Here is a 15,889-nt window from a genome sequence, read left to right as displayed (position 1 = left end):
GTTTACTTTTGTGACTTTGGCCTCCTTTCGTTTTTTACACCAAAACTGTCCTGCTGCCTTTCTGACTGCAGTTACACATATACAAACAGCCCTTTAATCCCAAATTTTACAATACAAATTTTAATATTAGACAAAGAAAACCTGAGCAAATATAGAATGCAGTTTTTAAGTGATGATTTCATTTATTAAGGGGAAAAAGTTATCCGAACCTGGCCCTGTGTGAAAAGTAATTGCCCCCCCCTCTTTGTTAAATGACAAATTAGCCGTGATTAACCAAATTTTTTTGGAAAGCTAAGTTTCATTTCACTATTCACACTCAGACCTGATTACTGGTAGACCTGTTGAAGAGTGGTGAACTTTCACAGGAGTGGCTGGTCAACTGAAATTATTTCACGAGCACATCAATGACCCATCCAGGAGACCAAAAAAGAAATCAGAACTTCTAAAGAATGGCCTTACCTGCCTCACTTAAGGTCATTCATGATGCAACAAAAAAAAAAAAGAGAGAGAGAGACTGGGCAAAAATGGCATCCATGGGAGAGTTCCAAGAAGAAAACCACTGCTGACCTAAAAGAACACAAAGGCTTGTTAGAATAAACATATAATCTCAATTGTTAACATGGCATTTTCCTGGGAGGTTCATTTCAAGATTTTGGTACCTGACTGCAAAAATGTTCTCCTATTCAATATCAGAAGTATCTCTGAGGTCAGATACTGTGGCGGTAAAGCTTAAATCATCATTGATTTCCTAATGCATCCTAAAGCTGTGCAGTGAGGTTATTTCTCTCTTGTCATCTGTCCTCTGTTTACACTCATTTTCAGTCAGTTCAGTACCATTTTCAGAGGAATGTTTTGTTTTTTGGGGGTTTTTTTTGTTTGTTATGCCACTGAACACTGACCTATGAATCATTCAAGCATGAAAAGGTACCTAACTCAAAGGATGAACCAGTGTTGTGTCTACACATAATAGACAACTTAGCAAAAAAACAAATGGTATGTTTAGGCACTTTGTCACTAACAGCCTGTTGCAAAAGTAGTTTGTTCCCTGTCCTTTAAACGAATCTAAAAAAAAGTCCAAGGATAACACAATTTGACAGGCGTAAAATAGTACTTTTGCACCAAAAAAGTGATTACCAAAGAGATATTAGGAGAAAGCTTGGCCTATCTCAGCATGGTGTGCAAAGGGTGTGCTTAAAAAATGTGAGGAAACTGGACAAGTGAAGGACAAAAGAAGAAGTGGCAGGCCTACAAAAACTAGCCACTGATCTACAAAAATCAGTGGCAATGGGTCTTATGGGGTGATGAATCTAAATGTGAAATCTTGGGTTCAAATTGTCATCAGTATGTATGGAAGAGGTCAAGTGAGCAGTACAACAGTGAGTGTCAAGATCTGCCATCTGTAAAGCACGGTGGAGGATTTGTCATGGTTCGGAGCTGAAATGCAGCTCCAAACCATGTTGGGGATTTTGTCAAAATTGATGGAATTATGAACACAGAAAAGTACCATCAGATTTTTATCCACTATTCAATACCATCTAGAAACTGGCAAAGGGTTAATTTTTTTTGGCATGACAATGATCCCAAACATGCTGCCAATGCAGTAAAAGCATACCTACTGTAGAAAAAGCTAAAAAAATAAAATAAATACACAGTGGAATACCATCAGTCATGGATTGGCCTCCTCAGAGCCCAGACCTCAACATTATTGAAGCAGCGGGGGATCATCTTGACAGAGAACAGAAGAAAAGGCAGCCAGCATCCAAATAAGAGCTTTTAATGTCCTTCAAGAAGCCTGGAGAACTATTCCTGAAGACTACTTAAAGAAATTACAGGAAAGCTGCCTAAGAGAGTTCAGGCTGTGTTGCAGAATAAAGGTGGTCATACCAAATGTTGTCTTTCAAGCTTGTTGGAACGGTACAAATTTTGTTTTGTCGTATATACTGTATTTTTTTGGCAGTATTATTAGAAGGCGTAGCATACATTTTCATTGTTATGCAGATGATACCCAGCTTTATCTATCCATGAAGCCAGATGACGCACACCAATTAGTGAAACTGCAGGAATGTCTTTAAGACATAAAGGCCTCAGTGACCTCTAATTTCCTGCTTATAAATTCAGATAAAACTGAAGTTATTGTACTCGGCCCTACAAATCTTAGAAATGTGGTGTCTAACTAGATACAGTACTTACTTTGGATGGCATTACCTTGGCCTCCAGTAACACTGTGAGGAATCTTGGAGTCATTTTTGACCAGGATATATCATTTAATAATTAATGCACATATTCAAAAAATCAGGCCCCATTTTATCTTAACAACTTCCAATTGAGCACTTTTCTCTCAGACTTTCAAGGTCATTGGAATTGCAAAAACTCTGTTTCTGCCTTATTTCCATTTATGTTTGCACACATTTCAGTAAATTGCTCCACCTATTTTCCTTGCAAAATGTAAAAAGAGATGAGGGTACTGTAGCTTAAAAGTTTTGCACAGTACAGGTCATGGTCGGTGTTAAAATCTCATACCACCATTAGGACTTAACTGTAAGTTGGATAAGCTAGCACCTTATATGGCTGTTCAGCTCTGTTTCTGTGTGTTAGAGGTGGGCCAAATAGTCTTAAAATTACATCACAACATTTTAAGGAAATATGCAATAATGACATTTCTGACAATATAGAAAAAAAATACTGAACATTTTTTATTGGTGAGTGCAGCAGCATTTAGGATTTTCAAACTAAATGAGGGACATTATTCATGAGCTGCTATCATTGATGACGCATTTCCTAATTCAAAGTGTGTATCTCTGGCCACAAGGTGCCAGCAGCAAGAGCAGCATTATAGTGCAATCGTAAAGACAAAGCATAAATAAAATGTAACCACAAAAGTAGCCTACAAAGTGTTTTCCCTGGAAATTGTAAGTATAACATAACTGCTTAACACTTAACACTAACAATAATTAAAGTAACTGTTCCTGAGCTGCACAGTATTGCCACATAATAAAATAGTAATTGAAAAATATTTTCTACCAGGGATGTTCTATCTTGAGTTGAGCATTTAAGTTAGGTAGTTCTACAGAAAATGGACTTACAATTCTTTAACCATTACAAATTAGCCCAAAACATATAAAAATTAGTGCCAACTTGTTCATATAATTGTCCTTTTTGCGTATTTGTGTCTCTGACATGACAGCAGCTTCACAACTTTGCTGAATTTTTCTTTTCAGACTAAATTCCTACACCCAGCCAGTCAGTAGCATTCTGAAAATAAATAAATGCATACCTATGAATGGAACTCAGAATATAATGCTCGTATCACTTCTCAGGGAGTCGCAAATATTAATATGTAAAACAAAAGCATCTCAGTTTCATAGCTTGAGCCATTGTGACACTGCGTGATACGTGAGACAAATAGCTCCCCCACTAACTTGTAATGGGGAGAGCCTTTGCGATCTTTTGGAATTCTAGATCTATTTTCTTTAAATGTAAGTGAAATAGACACAAGCTGTTAGAGGAGAGACAGTGGGGGTGGAGTACGGAGGGAGGTGAGATCTGAAAAATTGAAGATGGATTTCAGAGGGAGTGGTGTGTGGGCATTAGAATGCTGATGGTGCAGAAGGGGCTGCAACTTGGGAAATCTCTAGTCTGTATCAGCTCTCCGCTCAAACATTAGAATCACTTTCACTGTTGGGCATCCACGAGTATCCTAATCCCTAGTAGACTTTTAAATGCATCCTATGCATATCTAAATGTGCAGTCAACTAATGATCGATCCTCAGTAACAACAAAAACAACTTGTGACAACCTGCAAAGGAATTTTGCTATGCAGTTAAGTTTAAAAAAATTTCATCCTTTCAAAGATTAAACTTTTTTTTGCTGTCTTTTTTCTTTAAACGGTCATTTTAAAATTATTTAAACATTTTTTTTTTTTTTATATGGAATTCAAATTAAACCATGTCTGGCAAGTGCCATAAGAAAATTTCTGTAAACAGTAGTGTTCAACAAAAGCCATTTAATTGAGCAATACCAAGATAATTAAACACAGAGAGGATTATTTTCCTCTGCTGGCTTTAATGCAGAAGTGACATTCATCAGAACGGAAATGATTGAAAGTATATAATAGATGGAAATGCGTTTCTTTTTCTTTGTACTTTTGTTTTGCACTTATAACCCTAATTTAATTTTAATCCTAAGAATTTATGGCATGGTGAAAGTCTGAAATGTTTCGGTAAGATAAAAAATAGATTGTCTTGTTTTGGAGCATATTTGCCTTGATAAGGCATAATTCCTGTTGTCACATGGCATCACATTGTGATACTTTCTGCTCTGACCTCAGTTCTTACAGTTCCTAATTTTATTAAATGACAATTATTAATGTATCTGTCACTGTGATCTGAATCTGTCTTGAAAAAACATCTCACAGACACAGAAAGAGCTGCTGCTTGCAGTTAGTGTAACTGTGATGGACATAGAACACGTATGAAAACATACATGTAATATGAACACGCTGCACTCAAAACTCAGATAATAAATATGCATTTATGACATAGTGGTGGTGCATAAGGTAATTATTTCCACATATTCAAAATACAGGTCACCCTTGATATAGTAAGAGTGAGTAAGACGAGACCTGGAGACAACTCAGATCATTGCATGTATCACAGAATATTTGTGTCTTCCACCACAACTTTCTCCTGTGCTCTAGCATCACTAGAATAGTGTGAAGATAGTTCTGGCAGTACAAGCTTTTTATCTGCGCTGCTTTCTCACCCTTTCCACCAGGTGACAGGATAGCAAGGTTACAAAGTTGCGCTGATGCCGGTCTCATCTCTGCAGAAAGAATAAGATGCAATATTCACAATTCAGAAATGTCAAAGTTTATCAGCCTTTGAGAAAAGCATCATGTTATGGTATGGTATTGCATCTCGGATGCATTTCTTCACATCGGTGATCCGTAAGTGCAGGGTTCTGAAAAAAAAAGCGTGCACTGCTTTATTCAGAAACCTTTACATGTGGTGTGCTTGCAGTGAGTGCAGGCTTCAGGGTGGTTACAGACCTGTCCTGACCACTAAACTGTCCAAATCTAGTGTGTTCCTAAAGGCAGTGGTGATGGATTATCTGCCCTTCGGAATTCTCAATTATTCTTCTCTCCTCTGTGGACTGGCAATTAAGTTTGTTATTGCCGCAGGTGATTTAAGTGCGACTGACAGACTAACATATGATTTTTTTTTTTTTTTTTTTTTGAAGGCTAAATTAATTTTCTCTTGTTATTCAGTGCTATTAATCTTCTCTTCCCTCCTGTTTACTGTGTCAACACTTGTAATTTAGGAATGTCTTCACAATGTTTGCTTCATATTTAATTGTAAAACGTGGCTTGAAAATTCCAGTAAATATCTGTCACTGAAATTGTTAACTAAATCAGTTTTATCTTAAATTTATTATACCTAAACATACAAAACAGTGCATTACTCTTTTAATTTATGTAGACTTTAACTATGTTTGATGCTTTTTTTCATTTCTCCATTTCATTTCTGTCTTTCTAATTTTGTTTTTGTTACTCTTGCCAAAAAAAAAAAAAAAAAGGAGTTGGAGTTTTACAATAGTACTGTATATGAGCAGTATTTTATAATAGGCAGATAATGAGAGCATTAATGTAGCATTAATATATTAGTTAGTGACAGAGGCTTTGAGGCTGAAAGCAGAAAACAAATATCCTACATGTGGGAATATACTTTCTTTTCCTCTGAAGTCCATTGTTGTCTGTCTTTGCACTGGCCTCATGTGAATAACTCCCTCTTTGTGTAAGATAAAGGACCTGTCTGCAGTGCTTTCTATACTGTTTCCTCTGGCATCTTATCAGATATCACAGTGAGTAGGATCAGGATGCATTTACTGTCTTATAAAACAACCAGTCCCTTGCCAGTTTGGTACAAATGATTCCATAAACAAAGTCACAATGTCTGCCCCAGTAAAAGGCCTTATGGGAATGACACCTTATGAGCAATTTACACTCCTGGCCTAGAGTTTTTTTCTCTGTCTTTTTCACTCTTTTTCCTGTGTTCTCCTCTCTCTGTCCTTTCACCTAATTATGTAACTACATCATATTCATTACAATTCTAAGTGCTATGTAATCATTGCCAAATGTAATGAAGTCATCTGCAATTTTATTAATAATATGACCGTTTTTTTTTAATCTCTGTCCCTCTGTGATCTAGTTGAGGAAGGCAGTGATGGACCACATCTCAGACTCTTTCCTAGAAACCAACGTCCCTCTGCTGGTGCTTATTGAAGCAGCTAAGAGTGGAAACGAGAAGGAGGTCAAGGAGTACGCCCAGGTGTTCCGTGAGCATGCCAACAAGCTGGTGGAGGTCAGTCATGAATTAAACACGAGGGCACAAACACATACGCTCCCATACTCAATAATTTAGAATTGTAGCCAAGATATGTGCATTTGTGGTCATCATAAACTAATATAAACATAATAAATTTCTTTTTAGTTTACATTATACAACAGAAAACAAGAAAAACACTATAAACATTCATTTTTAATCAGTAACCCCAAATTAAAGCATCACTCATTACTCAATTTAAATTATTATTTTGGAAAAATAAATCTTGGTATGTAGCTTGACTTACAATGTTTGGAAATGTTATGAGTTATTTGGCAGCTAAAAAAAAGCAATGTTTTGTTTCGACTGTAAGTTTTCTTTCCCCTCCCTATGAATAAACCATTCTGCCGGACTGAAAAGAATATTTCTGTGCATTAAATGTACTAACAAAAGCAAGTGTGGATGCTCATGTGCACTTGGCAATTAGTCATTGTTTTCACTTGTGCTTGGTTTGCCAAGCGGTTTTAGCTGCATGGAGATGGTACTGAGAGGTTTGGTTTTTACTTATTAAGTCTTTTGCATTCATTCACATGGATAAGGCAAGACAAGCTGCAGCCTGGCCTCAATATGCAGCAGAAAGTGTGTCTGACACAACATTAGGCTTAAATGTTAAGTCAGTAATGCTGTCTTCATTGCTGCCATATGTGCTATTGGCATATAGCTTCAACCTCAAGCATATTTTATTTAGGCTAAATGCGTAGCTACAGTTTTTGTGTACTGGATCCAAAGTGTGTGCGAGTCTGTTGCTTACACTGTGATTTCTGTGTACACATGAAGGCAAATGGCTACACAGTAGTAAAAGGAATACGATATATTTGGCCAAACTACTTGGACCTATTCGCCAAAGAGCAGTTTTTTGGTTTTCTTTTTTTTTCTTCTTTTTTTTTATGTATTGTTCTTCTTCTGTAAAGGATACTAAGAGAAAACTATCCATCACTAATCTCACAGTATCACTGTGAAGATGTAGATTTTGCAGACAGTATCCATGATGCATAGCAGGAAAGCTTAAAAATGTGGAACGAGACATGTCGTGTTTCACTTGAAGTTGGTTTAGGACAATAGCTTTTATGAGGTTTTTGTTTATTGCCCATCCCCTCAACTGCAGAAAGATACTGGATGGAGTCCTTTGATAAATGTCTCTGCCCTTTGATGGGAGTTGCCTTTTGTTCTCATGGTCCATTCAGGGGAGCCTTTAGAACCTTTAGAGTCTTTATGTGGGCCCCTCGTAAAATACTGTCACTTAAAATAGCACTCTAGCTTTCGTTGACTTCAGCTGAGCGAGTGAGTGATTTGTGTGCCCTTTTGGTTTCCCCCAGCTGTTTGCTGATGAGAGAAGGCCTGACTGATGCTACACTCAAAATCTGTGCTTTGCATACAGCAATCTTAAAGCTTTCTGTAGCCCGGGGACATTTCAGACAGATGAATTCCGTTCTTCTCATAAAGGAAAATAGAAGAGATGTTGCCTTGTGTTTATATGCAGTTGTTTGCACGCTTTGATTTGGCTATAAACCCCAGCCAAACCAGAGTGTAGTTTTTAGCTGTACAATAGTTTGCCTGGTTGTTGGCAGGTACATACCCAGGGCCAGCGATGTGTGTGCAAGCTGTTGGTACAAATTATTTCATCTCTTAAAATTAAAAATATTTGGCAAAAAGTTGTCTCTACTTGTGAACACATAATGGACATACTATAATGGCCTTGAGAGTTAATACAGTATTTGTACTTTTACATCAGTCAGTCTCAGGACTTCACAAATTTTTAGCAATTAGTAAAGTCCTGACTGTAACTGCGTGGTTGTTTCAAGTAATTTTTTTCTCTTCTGATGGTTTCACCAAATGTAGATGTGAGCTGATAGGTGACACCTTATTGGAACCGTTGTAAAAGCTGATTTTTATTTTGGTGGAACATTCATATTTGCCAATTAAGACTGATTGGGAAGTGATATTTTTATGCCCCAGAGCTCTTTAAGGTCAAATTGGTTCATCAAATGCAACCTGAGCAGCACAAGCATCTAAATTTCACTTTCATGAGATAATGAGGTGCTATGTCAATAAAGTTCTCATGGAGTGATTGTATGCTTACATTTATGGTTTCTTTTGAGCAATTGAAATTAGTTGTCATTGTAGCAGAACACTGATTTGCCTGCGAAGCAGTGATTTATTTATTTATTTTTTTTAAACAAACTTATTGAAGGAGCTTATAGAGCAATGATCAGCTTACTAGAGCATTTATCCTTTATTATTAATTCACAAAGGAAGCATTAAATCTGATGTTTGAATGATAAATGCAGTCATTCCTAGAAAAGTGACAGTACTGTTATTATTAGTACATTATTTAAGTATTCACTTCAAAAGAAAAATTCAAAGCACAATGTACAAAGCATATTTGCAGCTTTGTAAGTGTGTGTTTCATCTGACAAAGGTGAATCACTGTAACTCTTGAGGAAGTAATCACATTTAACCATACATTCATACAGTTTAGTCCATAGACTTTATCTATATCACATTTATGGCCAATTTAGAATGACCTATTAACGTGCATGTTTTTAGAGGATGCTGAAGTACCTGGAAGAAACCCTCACAGGCATAGAGAGAACATGCAACCTCCACACAGAAAGGCCCCAGCTGGGGTTCAAACTAGGAAATTTCTGTAAGGCAACAGTGCTAACCACAAACCTACAAAGTGTTTACTGGTGTATTTTTATTTATTTTTTTGTTTATTTCCCTTTGTTCTCCCTTTTTCTCTTCACTTTGTCCTCACTCTAACCAATCTAGGCAGATGGCCACCCTCCCGCAGCCCGACTCTACCAGAGGTTTTTCCTTGTTAAAAGTGGAAATTTTCTTTCTCCACACTGTGGCCAATTACTTTTCACAGGAAATTTTTGGTTTTCTCTCCCTGGTATTGTAAAGTCTTTACCTAGCAATGTGAAGTTCTGTTTACTCTTAAAGACTGTGAATTCAATTTAATTTAGTCAGAGGCACTTCCAGTTTGTTACAAAAGAAGGTGTATCGTCTCACAAATACATAATAATGCATAAGAAATGACAGATGTCAAAGTGGCATATACATAACACAAAGTTCAGAAGGTAGAATGCAATCTGTGCTTTTGTCAGGGTAAGCATGTAAATTATTTGTCCATACTAGCTAATACACTCGCGGCTGTCCTATATGCAGCTGGCAATATCATTGTCTTTCCTGCCATCACCATTATTCGTTCCATCACAGACATAGTCATCATACCCACCATTGCAATCCTCTAATATATTATGGTAATTAACATTCTGATGAATGTCACTGCAGTCATCTCCCTGATGTCAGGGAGGAGCTGTCTTAAGCCATTAGAACAGAGTTTGGACACGATCACCAGAATCAAAGTAAAGTCAAATCAAAGTGCCTCTCTTCACGCCTGCTTGGTTTCCATTTAATTTTGTTCCATTTGGCTCCACAGTACACAATATGTGTCTTTTCTTTCACCGTTATTCTTTTCTCACTTCAGTGAAGAGCAAAGTTTACCCTGAGGGCTCTCTTAATCATATCATATTCATTACACTATCTTGACCACTAACAGGAAGCAAATAGCGTTTTAAGCTGGGGATGTGATTGGCTTAAAGACATGTAATGGCTAAATGAAAGTTAATGAAATAAACCTGCTTTAGTCAGACAAAGGTTCTCTGCAACTCCCAAATTCAGTTGTATTAATTTTGTCACGTCTTCTTGTTTTGTTTTTGGATTGGATGCATGCACAGAAATAGGGTGCTGGGTCTTCTTTCAGTAGGAGAAATAAATTTATGGGTATCTTTGTATTACTATTCTTTTAAAACAGATTGTGCTAATTAATTCCCAGGGCTATCCTTAATGAGGATAACCTAATACTAACGCATCATCAGCCCAAATAGAGGCAACAGCATAAAGATCTTTGACTCCATTTAAACAGAAAAAGAATGAAATGTTGAAAAGAAAAATATTGTACTATTTGTCCAATCTCAGTAGCTCATACATTACATACATTACTTTACCCGTTATAAGGGTTTAGTGTTAAAGCATAACTTTTAATAAACCTGTTCTTGAATCATGCATTTCCTGTATTAAACTGTTTTCCAGGGAAAGTCTAGATATTTTTTCCAAGTTGCTTGTTTAATTCTGGCTGTTATAATTGGAGCTATTTAAATGTTTAGAGGGCAATAAACTAATTAAACATCAGTGGGGGTTTGAATATAAATTCATGAAAAAAAATTCTTTCAATACCCATGATAGATTTCTTTTGATCTTTACTTCCTAATACTCTTTCCTGACTAACTGTATTCATCTATATAATTGTTTGCTTTCTACTTCACACCTTCAGGTACATATGTGCAATTGCCATTTTTCATTTTAACTTTATACCTCCTCTATTATGTCTGCAGACTGAGCTCACCATTAAAAAAGTGCTGCCCACACAGATGTGCTCTTGTTAAGTCAAACACAAGATGAATATCCAATCTTTTAAAGTTACCATAGTACCTTTTTTTATTACCACTGCAGTGAGAATGTATATGTGCCAGCAATTCTTGGACATCTAAAGGACGTTACGCTCCATCACTATTCTAATGTCAGAATCAGATTTTCTTCTGACCTTGACTCCATCTTGGAGCAGTTCTCTTCAGCAGCTACGGTGTTGCGAAGGACAGTTCTACATATGCTTTATCTGTAAAACACCTCTGCAGTGCTTTCAAAGCCATGCTTAGTAGACAGACAGGTCCGTATGTACTGATGCATGATTAGGTTGCTTGGCTACTATGATTGCTCTTTGCAAGCTTTATAGGTTTTGTCTTTTATTATGTTGTTTGATGGGATTTAAAAGTCTATTCTTTGTTGTCACAGATGGTGCAACAGCTTAATCCACTGAGTTGAATATGCGCTAATTACTCACAACAAATGTACCATTTCCTGTTTAGGAATATGGTGTATTGCTGCCTGTGAGCTGTGGAGTTTTCTCCATACATACTGTAGCTGCATTAACTTTTGATGTTCAGTTTATCTTCATCGGTTCATTAGCTTTTCTTACTTTTGATTTACAGCAGTAACCTTACTTTGGACATGGACTGAATAAAGGTTAAAGTCATACCCTCTGTGATTATGCATAATCAATACAAAGTTGAATGTAACAAATATTGAATTGGCCTTCGGGGCTCAACGACATGAGACAGAGTGCAGCAGTAAACATTCTTCCGGGGCCACTGCATTAAGCACTTTACTGGACAGTTAACCGGGAAGTGGATGGATCACCTGTAGGCTAACATTATTCTTTCTTTGCATTCAAAGTTTTTAGCTTCAGAGGAGATCTGCCTTTGAACGACTGGGCCTCCAAAGTGCATAAAAAGGTACATCACACGATACCTAATCCACCTCACGTATTTCCCTTTTGGAGTTATTTCTGAGGTGTGCTCATGGCGAGAAAATGTCATAAACACATGCAGATACTCAAACTCCTGTCTCAGCTGAGTTCTTTCATTTGGATTCTTTCAATAAAGCATGTGTTTGAATACAAATTCATAATGTTCACCTTGCCTTTAAAATTCACACTTTAATTTTGCTTGTGTTCATTTTGAGCTCTTGTATATGTGATATAGATGTTACACAAATAATGTAAGGGGTCAAACCACAATGTCCAATTTTGCTAGTCTACTAGCAACTCTACCCACTTTATATGGGGGGAAATGTGTCCAAATTCTGCTAAAAGTTTATATAGTTTAAATACAATTGCAATTATATGGAATTAACCACTTTTTTCTTTTTGTGTTTGACACTGAGTGCTAGGATCCTGTGATCTACAGAACCCCTTTTTTAATGGTCCACTCTAACTGCTTAAAGTCTAAATCAGCTCACAATTTGAAGGGGATGTTCTTCTCCTCAGTTTTACCTTTTAATGAAATGACCACAAGATGAGATGGAAGTTCAGGTCAAAGTTTACCACAAAGGAAGTAGAAAAAAAACTTTCAGTATGCCAACAAAGAGGGGAAAACTGTTGAGTGCACATTGAGTGCATGCTGAATTTCCATCATATTTTTTTTATAGTCACAACTATTGTACTCTTATATTTCCCTGTGGTACTGTAGCAAACTATAGTTGTGATACAGAGCCAGCTGGCACAAGAACACTGGCCAGCACCTATAAGAGTCTTTGAGGTGGGTGCTTTTTTTGGTGCTTGTTCCTTATGCCTCTCGGTGCTTTTCTACGCATCAAAGATATCTAATGGACAGCCAAGGTTCTTACACATTGCAGGCATGTCAGACCTGAAAGTGTACCATCAGTTCAGTCCATTAGAATTCAAAGACAGAACTGTGAAGAGTCATATCTCTGAGGGATAGTACAAAAGGGATTTTGAAAGGGATTTTTTAAAGAAAAAAAAAAAAAACAGGTGGCTGCATCATTAGGAAGTAATACTAGCCAAAGTAGACGTAGTTGGGATAGAAGCAAACTAGGCAAGAGGTTCCCTGGTCAGAAAATGAGTGTATAATATTCTGACAATATCCGATGTCCCCAGAGAACAGGAGTCAATCCCAGTTCAGTAATCCAAGGAAGTTTACATCCTGTAAAAGAGCAGATCACAGTGTATTTAAACAAATAAGTAAATAAATAAAGAAAATATAAGAATAATTCTCATAGTCAGTTTCTGACCTATCCAAAATAGTCTTTATGTAATTGAAAACTAATAATTAACAATTTTATTATTATATATTATATAATATATTATATATTAATTATGGTTTTAATGATGAATTATATTAAATGTTATTAACGATTAAAGCAGATCCATTAAATTAATTCAGCTATTTAGTTATGGGTCCCATGAAGAGTCCTTAATTAACTCAATCTTATAGGCTTCAAATGCTTTTCCTAATGACTTTTGGAAAACAACCAGTGAGTCTAAAAAGGCTTGAATGAATTTGCACAAGAGGTCACACAAAACTGTATTGATGCTCTTAAGTCAGAGAAAGTATAGAGCTACAGCTAGTCAAGAACATGTTTTTAAAGGTTATGTAATTTAGGTTTGTGAACTTTTTTTTTTTTAATCTACATTTAAAATACAGAAATAAAACTTTTGTTATAAGTTCATTGATTAAACCAGAAGGATTGTACAGAAGAAGAAAAAAAAACAACCTCTGACATTTTCATTTCCAAGTCTAAATTACTTCAAGAAAGGCTACAAAGGAACCAGACTGACCTTGGTCACCAGAAACAAAGCACTGTTTTTTGGTTTGTTTGTTTTTTTTAACCTTGCACATATCTATGGACATCCTTGTCCTCATTAATTATTACAAGTTAGGATTTATTCTTAGCTCTCCCTACATTTACACATATAATATTTCATAATATTTTCTAAACATAACAAAATCTTGAATTTGAATTAATGAATTTTCCCTTATTCCAAATGTAACTTTTTTCATTAAGGACATGTGGATTATATTGAGGTTTTAGGAGCATTCTTTTAACATGTGTACAGCACATAGGAAATGTGCAGCTCAATTAAAGACTTTTCTTGTACTTTGCAACCCACAGTCTGTTGCCTTTTTATGGTCAATTCTGTGCTGCACATAAAACTAACCAGCAAATACTTTGTGGCACTGAAGCAGAAATGTAAACCAAAATGCAAACCTCACATTTCCTGTCAAAAGACGACTGCTGATGGTTTTGGGATTTTTTTTTTCATGCTTTTTTAATTTGTTTTGTTTATGTGTAAAATATCATGAGAGGCTGCTTGGCATTCAGCATTTTCATATTTTACATTAACTGACAGATGTGCTCCTGTATGTAAATTGAAATATTATTGTTAATAGCCTGGAACTGTAAAGGCTGTAAATTGAAAGTTTTTTTTTTAAAGGAAAAAATTTAATCTTAACATTTTGTGTGTGTAAATATAGCGTACGAACATTACATTGGATAATCAAATGAAAACAAAATTTGCTGAAGATTTGTTTGAAAACAGTGAAAATTGTGAGAACTGGCAGCTGATGTGAGAAATCCCCCCATTCAGCAGTCACTCTTACAGTTTTGTATTAAGGGTGGTCTTAAGGGGATCAAACCTTGATGTAAAGTAGTCTGATCGGTACTGCTACAGGCCACAAACACTAAGTCCTAGCCTTGAGAGGTTCTCATTGAAAGATAGGCACTGCTAAAGCTGGAGTCATTTATTTTTCTCTCCTGTGCTGTTCCACAGTACAGTGGTGATATGGCCTGATATTTTAGCACTACTGTGATTATCACACATTATTCTTGACTCCTCAGTATCAACATTGCATCAGACTTATGGCAACAGTTTGACAGGAGATGAGGTTAAGCTGTTTGCACTCATCATAAGCTTAAAGGGAAAGTTAAATTTCATTTTTAAAAGGTAGCACAATTTTTTTCTTCGCATGATGGCGGATGCTGTGTAGACCTTACCAAGTGTATATATACTGTACAAATAATGTGGAATTTGGATTCTATTAATAACGCAACATCTTTGGCAGCTTTCCCCCCTTGGTTCTTTGATAATTTCTCTCTGACTCATTCCATGTTTCTGAGAGGGAATTTGTCATCATCCCTTTTTCTGATGAAATACCGCTGTGCCCTAGGATGGAATCAACCAATCTTTTAATCTGAGGTTGACATTTATATTCTTTGTGTTACATCTCTACTGTCCCTAAAAGGGGAAAAGAGAGATAAACAAATGGAAATTACACCGGCATCAAGCATGTATTCACAAAAGATTGCCCCTAACCTCCCCCTGCAGGCCTAAGGGAGTCAACTCAAGGGTCTGTTATCTCTCACAGAATGCAAGAATTGGTGGCAGTGTATATGTGGCAGACTTCACCAAACCTTGCCCAAGCAAATTGCCATGGCGATAAGCTTAGCTCTGAGAAAACAACGTCAGCATCCCCGCTAAGAGCTGGGATAGCTTCTATAAAGGTGCTACATGACAAGGACTGGAGGAATTCCTGTCATGTTTTTCAGATATGACACTAAGTGGATTACACAAGATTAAGTCTGACAAAAGAAAAAGCAAAAAGAGGAATAAGGCTTGACATAGTACCATGGTTCCATGCTTTGAACAAGTACACTTCCTATGGTAATATGAAATACAGCCCAACATAAATCCTTAATTATATCATGTACCCATGGGGGTTTAGTCATATCACTTGAGATGTCACATAATGCCTGTTTCCCTTCGATTCATGCACCATTTTCCCAAGGATTTGAACAATGCAGAGTTTTTATTTGTGCAAGGCATCCAGACATAATGCATAGATACATAAATGGAATTCTCCTCATTAGTCATGCAATGAATAATGTATAGTATGTACTCTGGGGACAATATTTTTCTAAATATCTGGCAAGGAAATAAGTAGATGATGACCTTGAATCGCAGTGTCATATTAGTTTGCCAGCTATTGAAGACTAATAAGTGAGAAGCACTAACCCACAACTGAGCAAGTCCTTTTGTGGTTTTATAGTGAAAAAGCATAGAAAATGTGTGCTCTGTGGGGATGTCT

General features: G+C 36.5%; 1 protein-coding gene across 1 annotated transcript in view; it reads left to right on the top strand.

Moving 5' to 3' along the window:
• ctnna2 (catenin (cadherin-associated protein), alpha 2) overlaps positions 1–15,889 on the top strand; it is a 379,156-nt gene that overhangs the window by 293,233 nt on the left and 70,034 nt on the right. Inside the window, exon 9 of the mRNA XM_030740562.1 lies at positions 6,207–6,359. Coding sequence (XP_030596422.1) covers positions 6,207–6,359 — 153 coding nt within the window. The remainder of the gene's footprint in view (positions 1–6,206; positions 6,360–15,889) is intronic.

Source organism: Archocentrus centrarchus, chromosome 1, assembly GCF_007364275.1.
Source record: "Archocentrus centrarchus isolate MPI-CPG fArcCen1 chromosome 1, fArcCen1, whole genome shotgun sequence".
Lineage (NCBI taxonomy): Eukaryota > Metazoa > Chordata > Actinopteri > Cichliformes > Cichlidae > Archocentrus > Archocentrus centrarchus.
The sequence above is the reverse complement of the archived record's forward strand: the minus strand, read 5'-3'. Positions and strand labels throughout refer to the sequence as shown.